At 54.8% G+C, this 11,095-nt stretch overlaps 1 protein-coding gene across 1 annotated transcript; it reads left to right on the top strand.

The window, feature by feature from the left end:
- Window positions 1-200: 200 nt before the first annotated feature.
- On the top strand, window positions 201-9,857 carry SCNN1A (sodium channel epithelial 1 subunit alpha). The gene is made up of 13 exons (XM_067545945.1): window positions 201-436; window positions 1,847-2,244; window positions 2,546-2,801; window positions 3,653-3,840; window positions 4,658-4,758; window positions 5,745-5,908; window positions 6,528-6,626; window positions 6,775-6,892; window positions 7,136-7,214; window positions 7,663-7,720; window positions 7,850-7,905; window positions 8,847-8,922; window positions 9,101-9,857. The coding sequence occupies exons 2-13, from the start codon at window positions 1,871-1,873 to the stop codon at window positions 9,425-9,427; spliced, it is 1,896 nt and encodes a 631-aa protein (XP_067402046.1). The 5' UTR covers window positions 201-436; window positions 1,847-1,870; the 3' UTR covers window positions 9,428-9,857.
- The last annotated feature ends 1,238 nt before the right edge of the window (window positions 9,858-11,095 follow it).

Genomic DNA, 11,095 nt, shown 5'->3' with positions numbered 1-11,095 from the left:
CCTCAGCCGACATGAGCCAGTCCTGGGGCTTTACTAGAATCTGTTTGCCCCCCTTCCTCTCCCGGCCCCCCTCTTGCCCATTCCCACCCCTTACCCCTGCCCATCTCCCTTTGCTCTAGGAACTGAGATATTGAGATGTTAATGACGCTTTTCTTTTTCCCCAGAGCTGCAGGGGCGGGGAGCGGCTGGGAGGGCAGGAGCAGGACAGGTTGCTAGATTGAGCTGGAAAGAAACCAGTCTAATCCTACCCACCAAGACAGAGCAGCTGCCAGGAGGCAGAGCCAGCAGCCTGAGACCAGGGCACTGCTGAGCAGAGATCTCGCCTAGAAGAGCGAAACTCCCACAGGGGACAACACCCAAGAGAGACCCTCCTTTTCAAGCAGAGCAGGGTCCACACAGCTCAGTGGGAACAGCGCCATAGGCCAGCGTGCAGCAAGTTAGTGCCTTTCTACTTAGCTGCCTCTAACCTTGCTTTTAAAAACAGCCTTCTAAAGAAGCGTGTGGGGTTTCTCTAGGGTGGATCCTGGGGTAAAGGAGGGAGAGAGGGAAGCATGGGGGAGGACAGGTGTGGAAGGGAGGATCAGGTGCATGTGTCGTGGGGCTGGAGTGTGGGGGAGGGCTGAGGTGTGGGGGAGGGTAGGTCTGTGTGTGTGGAAGGGCTGAAGTGCGGGGGAGGATAGGGCTGTGGGGGGGGGGGAGGATAGCGGGTGTGTGTGGAGGGGCCGGGGTGTGGGGGAGGGTAGGGGTATGTGGGTGGAAGGGCTGGGGTGTGGGGAAGGATAGGGGTATGTGGATGGAGGGGTCGGGGGGTGTGGGGGAGGATAGGGGTATGTGGGTGGAGAGGCCTGGGTGTGGGAAAGGATAGGGGTATGTGTGTGGAGGGGTCGGGGGGTGTGGGGGAGGATAGGGGTATGTGGGTGGAGGGGTCGGGGGTGTGTGGGAGGATAGGGGTATGTGGGTGGAGGGGCCGGGGTGTGGGGGAGGATAGGGGTATGTGGGTGGAGGGGCCGGGGTGTGGGGGAGGATAGGGGTATGTGGGTGGAGGGGCCGGGGTGTGGGGGAGGATAGGGGTATGTGGGTGGAAGGGCAGGGGTGTGGGGAAGGATAGGGGTATGTGGATGGAGGGGTCGGGGGGTGTGGGGGAGGATAGGGGTATGTGGGTGGAGAGGCCTGGGTGTGGGGAAGGATAGGGGTATGTGTGTGGAGGGGTCGGGGGGTGTGGGGGAGGATAGGGGTATGTGGGTGGAGGGGCTGGGGTGTGGGGGAGGATAGGGGTATGTGGGTGGAGGGGTCGGGGGGTGTGTGGGAGGATAGGGGTAGTGGGTGGAGGGGCCGGGGTGTGGGGGAGGATAGGGGTATGTGGGTGGAGGGGCCGGGGTGTGTGGGAGGATAGGGGTATGTGGGTGGAGGGGCCGGGGTGTGGGGGAGGATAGGGGTATGTGGGTGGAGGGGCCGGGGTGTGGGGGAGGATAGGGGTATGTGGGTGGAGGGGCCGGATGTGGGGGAGGATAGGGGTATGTGGGTGGAGGGGTCGGGGGGTGTGGGGGAGGATGGAGTGTGTGGAGGGGTCGGGGGGTGTGGGGGAGGATAGGGGTATGTGGGTGGAGGGGCCAGGGTGTGGGGGAGGATAGGGGTATGTGGGTGGAGGGGCCGGGGTGTGGGGGAGGATAGGGGTATGTGGGTGGAGGGGCCGGGTGTGGGGGAGGATAGGGGTATGTGGGTGGAGGGGCCGGGGTGTGGGGGAGGGTAGGGGTACGTGTGTGGAGGGGCCGGGGTGTGGGGGTGGATAGGGGTACGTGTGTGGAGAGTATCTATATTGCCTGATTCCAAACGTATTGTGTGGTAGGTTGTAGCAGCGAAGGCAGAGAAGATGCCAGAGGGGGAGAGGCTGAGGAGGTGTAAGCAGGAAGCAGAGAAGCAGCAAAAGGTGGAGGAAATGGCAGAGAAATCGGAGGAGAAGGGCGAGGGCCTCATTGAGTTCCACAGTTCATACCAAGAACTCTTCCAGTTCTTCTGTAACAACACAACGATCCATGGAGCCATCCGGCTAGTCTGCTCCAAGAGGAACAAAATGAAGACAGCCTTCTGGTCTGTGCTCTTCTTCCTCAACTTTGGCCTAATGTACTGGCAATTTGGGCTCCTCTACCGGCAGTACTTCAGTTTCCCTGTCAACCTGAACCTTAACCTCAACTCAGACAGGCTGACCTTCCCTGCTATCACCCTGTGCACCCTCAACCCCTACAGGTAGGAGACGAACTCCCAGGTACATTATGCATTGTACTCCTACTGGGTCCGGTGAAATATCCGGCGCCCCTACAGGCGATATTGAGACACTAAGTGCCTGTCTATAGGAGGAAATTTCCCAACATAGCTATAACTATTATATCAAAATAAAGTCACTTTTATTCCAGAACAAGTGTCCGCATGGGGACTCATACCCAGATAGCTATCGCGAAATACCTCTATAGTGTAAGTACAGCTGTGATGGGAAATTTGCCGATGTAGACAATACCTAATTCTGGAATTCCCTCTCCCCACCTCACAGGTACAGTGCTGTCCAGGAGGAGCTGGATGAACTGGATCGTATCACCCATCAGACACTGATGGACCTGTATGACTACAACATGTCTCTGGTACAAAGCAGCTGGGCCGCCCAGTCTACCCGGAAACGTAGCTCCAGGAGCCTGTCCCACCATGTCCAGCGCCACCCACTGAGGAGACACAAGCGTGATGAACCTGCCAGCCTGAAGGGGAACAATCCCCCAGTGGACAAAAATGATTGGAAAATAGGCTTCATCCTGGTGAGAATAGATCCCTCCCTCTTCTGTACCCTATAGACTCCGCCTAGCTCCTAGTCTCTCATTAGACCCTCTAGTACCAGTGTTGGCTCCAACTCTCCACTGTCAGTTGTTGGTGCTGCTATAATGAAAGATGTAAAGAACTGAACAAAGCCTCTGAAGGCCCAGCCTGTCCCTAAGTGATCTAGGGAAAGGATTGTCCCCACTTCTCCATCCATTCCTTAGGGTGTACACGACTGTCAATCAATTAAGTAGAGTTCCAGAAAGAGTTCTAGTCTAGGGCATGTCTACACTATAGGTGCTACAGCGGCACAACGGCAGCGGTGTCGCTGTAGCACCATAGTGTAGATGCTTCCTACACTGATGGAAGGGGCTTTTCTGTCCGTGTAGGTAGTTCACCTCCCCGAGTGATAGTAGCTCCATTGATGGAAAAATTCTTCCCTCAATCCAGCCGTGTGTACCCCCCGGGCTAGGTCGATTTAACTACAGCACGCAGGCTTTGAATTTTTTGCACCTCTGAGTGATGTAGTTAGGTTGACCTAAATTTTAAGTTTAGATCAGGGCCTAAATACACCCACAAAGAGGGAGTCCTTGTTCCAGAACTGAGAGCTCCTGTACATACTTCACAGTCTCATTTGCTGCATAGTTCATTGCCGTAACTTCACTGTGATTTGCTGCTTCCTTGCTCTCTTGATCATTCCTGCTGCCCAGGTGTTTCCCTCCCATTGAGGGTGTTTCCCTTTATGTCTGTTAGCTGCACTTCTCAAGTATCCATGTTCAGGGGTGTCAGGTATATCCCCTCATCCCTCCTCACGGACTTGGGTTCCTTGAGATGGCTGATGTTTCTCTTGCAGTGCAACGAGACCAATGAGGATTGTTTCCACCAGACGTATTCATCAGGTGTCGATGCTGTGCGTGAGTGGTACAGCTTCCACTACATCAACATCTTGGCACGGATGCCCAACACAAAGGCCCTGGATGAGTCCAATTTTGAGAGCTTCATCTATGCTTGTCGCTTCAATGAGGATACATGTGACCAGGCGTGAGTGCTGAGGGGACCCAACCTCCCGTCTTAACCACCTCTGCATTCTTTGCTGGGTACAAGGAGAATCCAAGACACTACCGCAGGAGAACGCTGTTCCGCCCACGCCCAGGGCCCAAGGCTGGGGCATTCTTCCTTGTTCAATTCCTGGGGCTCCTGGATCCCATCATCTCAAGTGATGTGCTCCGGGCCCTTGTCATCTTTTCTCTTTGTGTCACATAACTGAAATAGTTATACACATACATACACTAGTGTGGGTGCAGTTATACTGGCATAAAGGGATCTTTATACTGGTGTAACCGGGACCACACTAGAGGGTTGTGTCACTTTAATTATACCGTCCATAGACACAGACCCCTGCAGAGAGGGAAGGCAGAGGCAGTTGCTATAGAAAGAATAGTAAGAAATAACCTGGTTACTTGTGTTATAGTTTACGTCCAAATGGTCCCAAAGAGGTGATCAAATTAATATCTGATCAGAGAGGGCGGGAGGAGGAGAATGTAAAGCCAGGTCTATATTAAGGAGATTTTATAAAAATATCCCACCACTGCTAAAAGCCATTCTCCTCCGGAGTTAGCAACATCAGAAACTAACAGCTCTCCAGCTCCAGAAGTCATTTGCAGCACTTCGTCAAATAACCGTGCTCTGACCCACTTCTAAGAGCTTGTTTACACTACAGACATTGCTCGTCTGTATTGCTCTCGGTTCCTCTCCATGGGGGAGTGCCTTTTAGAATACCCTCTCCTTGATCATCTCTTAGGGATTTTGCCCCACATGCCTGGATGCCCTGATCTGAATATTTCCATTTCTCTCCCAGGAATTATACCCATTTCCATCACCCTATTTATGGAAACTGCTACACATTCAATGACGGCAACAGCAGCCTGTGGACATCATCACTGCCTGGGATCAATAATGGTAAGGCTCCCATGGCAGGTGAGGAGAACACACTCAGGTCTAGCTCTATATAACAGGTGGGTTTTGGGGGTGGGAGAGAAGTGTGGGCGCCAAGCCCCTGCTGTGCTCATTCCCCCTTGTGACAGATGATTGCATCCTCCACCCTGGCCCATGTGAGTTTGTATGGCTGAATGTTCAAGCTGCCCCTTGCCTGACCACTCTGAGCTCTGCCTTCCATCAGTGCCAGACCCTTTGCTGTTTGTCCACAGGGCCCCCACATGGGGGGGGGGGAAGGGTACACTTTACTGGGGCCTGGAGGCCCTGGGGGGCCCAGCCCGGGCTGCAACACCCATTACCATGAGGAAAAAATTTTTCATGGCTTATGAGATTGTATGTATGGGATGAGAGACTGTGGTATGTGTGTGGGACAGGGCCCGTGTTACATGTTGTACTGGGCCCCCAAAAATTATGCTTGGGCCCTGTTTGTCCATCCTGTGTCTACTCTGACTCCCACACTGAGCTCTGCATCTCCCCGGGCCTGGTCCTGAACACTGCCTTCTTCACAGCCTGTTCTCAAATCCCTCGCTGTCTCTGTCCACCTGACCCTGACCTGACTCTGCCTTCCCAAGACACAGCCCTGACCGCCTCTGCGCTCTGTAACTGCCCAGGGCCAGCCCGCAACTCCCCACCCCCCTCAAAAGCTCTGCCTCTGCAGTGCCGACCCCTTCTCCACCCCAAATTCTGCTTTCTCCAGGCCTGACTTGGCAATCCCAGTTCTCTGCCTCATCCAGAGACTCCGGCCCTGATCCCCCAGCTCTCTGCCTCCTCCCTAGGCCTGGCCCCCTTACTCTCTGCTCAACTCAGGCCCAGCTCTGATCCCCTTTTCTCTTCCCCCGCCCCCCTGCTTTCTGCCTTCTCCTCCCACACTCGCCCAGTTGCGATCCCCCTGCTCTCCCCCACCCCAATGACTGGTCCTGATCCCCCCTCGCTCTCTGAAACCCCTACAGGCCTCTCTTTGCTAGTGCGCACAGAGCAGAACGACTACATCCCTCTGCTGTCCACGGTGACGGGAGCCCGGGTGATGGTCCATGAACAGAATGAACCCGCCTTCATGGATGATGGGGGCTTCAATGTGCGTCCGGGTATAGAGACCTCCATCAGCATGATAAAGGTGAGCGGGGGGGGGGGGGGGGGGAGTAGTGCGAGGGGAGAGATGACATGGGCTTCAACGCACCTGCGTGAAGGCATCTGACGGGTCCGCAGGGAGCAGAAGGGCTGCAGTGGAACCAGGGTGTGGGGAGCAGAAAAGTTACCCCTGGACGGGGGGAGGCGGACAACACTGGGCCGGGCTGAGGGGAAGGACGCTACCTTGGGATCCGTTATTAATCGGGGAAGGGCTGGGATAGGGGGAAAGCAGGAAGGAGTTGGTGGCATGAGAGGGAAGGGAGGAGTGGGTGGTATCTGTTACTGATTGGGGGGGATGGAACTAAAGGGCAGCAGGCAGAAAAGGGGGGCACCAGGGGCACGGGTATGTGTCACTGTATCAAGACCCTGCCATTGTAGGGCCTCAGGCGCCGGTGCACCTCGGTCCCTGCTGTCTTTGCCCGCAGCACAGAAGAGTTCAGTCTCCCGAGGGCTGTAATCCCGTAGCACAGTTTCTGTGGTTGGGCGTGGTGGGTGGGTGCTGGGCAGTGTTCAGTGGCCTGTGGTATGCCGGCAGTCCCACCCGATGGTCCTTCCTGCCTTCAGTTCTCCGACTCTCTGACTGACGAGCTGCTCTTTGTTGCCAGGAGACGACAGAGCGTCTGGGGGGCAGCTACAGCGACTGCACGGAGGATGGCAGTGACGTGCCGGTGCAGAACCTGTACTCATCCCATTACACTCAGCAGGTAATCCATCACCAGGGGTCCTGTCCCCAGGAGACACGCTCAGTCGCTCCCTGCCATGGGGGGATCTCCTCTGTGTTTTCTGGGCCCAGGTCATGCTGGGATGTGAGGATTCCCCTGCTGAGCTCTCCCCTCCTCTCCTGCCCCCCAGGTCTGCATTCGTTCCTGTTTTCAGACCCGTATGGTGGAGCGCTGTGGCTGTGCACATTACTTCTACCCCTTGCCCTCCGGAGCAGAGTATTGTGACTACACTAAGCATATAGCATGGGGTAAGTGCTGATGGGGCAGAAGGAGTTATATAGTGATCCCCCAAGCCCTCCTGAACCTACTCAGCACAGACTCTCCCATCATCCCCTGCTTCAGTTCTCCAACCCTCCTGTTTAAGCCCCTCTGAGGGAGTTAAAGGGGGTTACCCCATTCTGGGCACGCACCACCCATGTACCTGCCCCCGAGATTCTCTCCCCTATATAGATATGTTGAGCTCATTTTGGATTTCTCTCTCCCCTTCTCAGGTCACTGTTACTACAAACTCCAGGTCGAATTCAAATCCAATGTTCTGGGCTGTTTCAGCAAATGTCGGAAACCTTGCAAGTAGGTCTCAGTGGGATAAAAACGAGGGGTTTATGAACAGCATTATATGGCGTGGTTGGCTGACATAGCAGGAGAGGGAACTTGGTGACCCAGAAGGTCACGTCCAGTCCCATGTTCCTATGCGTGTCTCATTCCGAGGGCTGATTGAATGGCAGACAATGTGTCTTGCCAAAGAAAGTATTCTATTATCTGGGGCAAACAGTGTGTGAGCAACTAAACATCCACAGAGATATTGCCATCTGGTCTCTCCCGGCAGGGAGCAAAGTTGGTAGTGGGGCAAGTATTGGTGGCTGTGGGGAAAGCTCCTGGATACGGCAGTCTGGCTGCTTTCAGGGGGAAGCCCTGTAAGGAATAGGGCACCAATACTAGATACGGGGAAAGTTCCCAGTTGTTGAGGTTGCTGTGCTGAGACTGGACCTTCCTGTTAAGAATATCTCTCTTCCTCTAGGGTGACAGAGTATCAGCTGTCAGCTGGATATTCCCACTGGCCTTCCACTGTCTCCGAGGTAAGGATATGGTTTCCTGAGGTAATCGCCCCAGACCCAGGATGCAGACCTGTCCCACCATTTATTAACCCTCTACAAGGGGTGGCTGAGTGGTGTATATCTATGATTCTTTTGGTGCTTTCCTTTCAGGATTGGGTGTTTCACATGCTGTCCCGACAGAATAAGTACAATATCACATCCAAGAGGTGAGAGCTCCAGGATGGGGGCTCAGGGCCAGAGATGGGACCCTATGATGGTGGGATGAGGGGGCCTGGGCCCAGATGAACCAATGATGTGTAGAAATGGGGAGTGGGGATGGTCAGGAGCCCTGGAGCCAGGCACAGAGACCAAACCGGTGATAAGGAAAGAAGCAGGGGTCCAGGAGTGCGGGGCCAGACAGAAAGAATGATGGAGACGGTGGGGAGAGGGGGAGAGGGAAGCGGGACTGTCTTACCTGGTCATGGAGAATCAGGTGTTCAGGGGCCATGGGCTAGATCCAGAGACAGACCTAGTGAGGAGGAAGACAAAAGGCTTCAGGAGCGTGGGACCAGGCCCACAATTTGGCTTAGTAGTGGGGTAGGGCCTTGTCAGGCCTGGGGCCAGACCAAAGGACTTGATCTAGTGATGAGTTGAGATTTAGGGAGGGGTTCAGAGGGCCAGGTCTAGAGATTGGCAAAATGACGGGGAGGATCCCTGGGCAGGGACTGATGTAACGTCGGGAGCAAGAGGTGGCAAAGGGATTGTGGACTTGGGGAATCAAACTGAAAACGTGGAGGTAGTCGAGAAGTTTTGGAGAAGGTCAGCTGTGAGTTTGGTGGAGTAGTAAGTTTGGGGCTGTTGCACTGAATGCTGGGGGAGTGATAAAGCCTGGGTGGGTGAGGGTGTTAGATGGGAGTTTGTGTGTACTGTAGATTTGATGGATCCTAGATCTAGGATATCTATCACACAGGAATCTCAGGGGAATGCCGTAGGTATGGACAGCTGCACTGCATTTTGGGAAGACGGCAGGCTGGATTTAAGTGGGCTGCAGGATGGGGGAACGGCAAGTTTGGAGGATTAAAGGTTGGGTGGGGTTGCAGGACGAGCTGTGTGCTGGAATATAGGGGGTGCGGGACTAGAGTCACTCATCTCTTTCTCTTACTAACAGGAATGGCGTTGCCAAAGTGAATCTGTTTTTTGAGGAATGGAAGTATAAAACCAATGGGGAGTCTCCTGCCTTCGAGGTAGGGATCCCATCCTCCAGCTGCCCCTCCCCCTCATCCTGCCCCTCTGCCTTCCAACAGCATCGCGGACTTCAACATGTCAGTGCTGCCCCAGGCCGAGGAGATGGGAATGAAGCCCCAGCTGTGGGTGGGACTATGAGCAGCCACAATTCTCACCACCCCCATCTCTTCCTTGCAGGTGGTGACACTGCTCTCCCAGCTGGGGAATCAGTGGAGTCTCTGGTTTGGTTCCTCCGTGCTCTCCGTGGTGGAGCTTGGTGAGCTGGTTTTGGATTTCATTGCCATCACCTTCATCCTGTCCTTCCAGTGGCTCCATTCCCGTCAGCTCAACGTCCCCACTGCGCCACCCCCGGGTGCTCATGACAACACTGCCTTCCAGCCCGAGTCCTCCGGCCCCGGCGCTCCACACCGCTTCACAGTTGAGGCTGTGGTAACCACGCTGCCCTCCTACAACAGCCTGGAACCGCGTGGGCAGGACAGGGATGCCGAGACTGGACTGGAGTGAGGCCTGTGGTGGGGCTTTCCACTGATGTCTAGGAATGTCAGGTCCCACACCACAGATTATAACCTGGGGTCTGAAGACAGGTAGCGGGTTGGAGCAGAGACTGATCTTCTGATCTCCTCTTCCAACTCAGCTGCATTTCCATCATTCTGGTGCAGAGCTTCCGTCCCCCCTCGATCATGGCTCTCAGCTGGGAGGCAGAAGATGGCAGCGTTGTTGGTGGAGGGTTAGTTTATAGTCCCTACTGTCGGTGAACTCTGCAGTCATCTCCCACAATACAGATGACAATGCTCTGGGCCACATGTGCTGTGGAGTCACCAGTGATGGGAAGAGACAGCATGTGTGGCTGCTATTCATCGAGCTCCCTTTCATTCACTTCTCTGCACCAAGGAACGTGGCCGCTCTGGTCTGTAACTATTTGAAAATAAAAACTAAGTAAAGAGGCTTTGGTGTGTGACCAGGAAAAATGAGGCTCTTCTGTGTGTGCTTGACAGCAGGCAGGGGGAGGGGTGTAGAGAACCCAAGAGGGCACTAGCATGCACAAATGCTGCACCCCTGTGCAGGACAAATTTTCAGGCAGGACACTAGATGCTGCTTCCCAACTCTGGGTTGCTGTCCCTGATGCCATGCCCAGGCTGGAAATGTCCCCCTCCGCACACAAATCGAGGGAGGAGGCGAGGAGAACCAATTTGGAAGGAATCTTCCTGTGCAGTCCATGGAGGAGACCCCCCCATGGGCTACAGACCAGGCAGGAGAGTCAAGACGTCCAGCTGCAGGACGGGTGCTGAGCTAAGAGGCACAGTGCTTGGCGGGGTTCCTGATGGATCCTCATCCTGGCATGAGATCTGGAATATTCTCAACCTCTGACAGGCTACATGCAACGCGTAGGCCAGTACAAAGATCCTTTTTGCAACATAACTTACCTCTCACCCTAACTCTCCATTCAGCCTCTCATCTCTGTTCTGAACACTCTGGGCCAAATTCATCTTGCCACCGTAGGTGCTGGAACTAGGGGTGCTACCGCACCTCCTGGCTTGCAGTGGTTTCCGTCATATACAGGGTTTACAGTTTGGTTCAATGGCTCTCAGCACCTCCACTATACACCGCTGCTCGACACTGGCTTGTTCCAGCACCGCTGCTCGACACTGGCTTGTGCCTCCCCTATTCAGGAGCGGCGGGGGCCAAAGTAGCGTCAGTGACGCAAAGATTGCTGGGCTGCCCTAAACTGTGACGCTGCTTCACTGGCATCTGAGCCACTGCAGTGCAGACTCAGAACTGCGCCGTCCACCCCAGCTCTGATCCACCCACCCCTTATCTGCTCAACCGTAGAATCCCCCCAGCATGGGGGCTGTTGTAGAGGTGGGACCGAGCGGGCTCTGTGTCTGGCATAGAGTAGGGCTTGGCTGGAAAACAAGAAACCTGCTTTGTGAAAAAGTTCATGGTTTTGAAATCTTTTGTTCGGATGTGGCATGAAAACCAGTGAGACTTGGGCACTAAAAACCCAAACATACACAAGAGAAAGCAAACCACCCCTGGATAGTCCGGCAATTAAAGCACTTCCCTGGGATGTGAGACCTGGCATCAGGTCCCTGCTCTGCCTGATTCAGAGCACAACCCTAATCACCAGGCTCCTGTGTCTCTTGCTCACACTCTGCTCTTGGAGCTGTTCTA

This window comes from Emydura macquarii, unplaced genomic scaffold (genome assembly GCF_026122565.2).
Source record: "Emydura macquarii macquarii isolate MOO-44397 ecotype Brisbane River unplaced genomic scaffold, CSIRO-AGI_Emac_v2 contig_1119, whole genome shotgun sequence".
In the NCBI taxonomy this organism is placed as follows: domain Eukaryota; kingdom Metazoa; phylum Chordata; order Testudines; family Chelidae; genus Emydura; species Emydura macquarii.
Note: the sequence above shows the minus strand (reverse complement) of the source record. Positions and strands in the feature narration are given on the sequence as shown.

What these genes read in the sequence shown, in the direction of transcription:
- SCNN1A (XM_067545945.1), top strand. Translation starts at nt 1,871, where the DNA reads ATGCCAGAGGGGGAGAGGCTGAGGAGGTGTAAGCAGGAAGCAGAGAAG. An exon ending in GGCCTTCCACTGTCTCCGAG is followed by an intron (nt 7,721 to 7,849) that starts GTAAGGATATGG and finishes CTTTCCTTTCAG; the next exon opens with GATTGGGTGTTTCACATGCT. An exon ending in GGGAGTCTCCTGCCTTCGAG is followed by an intron (nt 8,923 to 9,100) that starts GTAGGGATCCCA and finishes TCTTCCTTGCAG; the next exon opens with GTGGTGACACTGCTCTCCCA.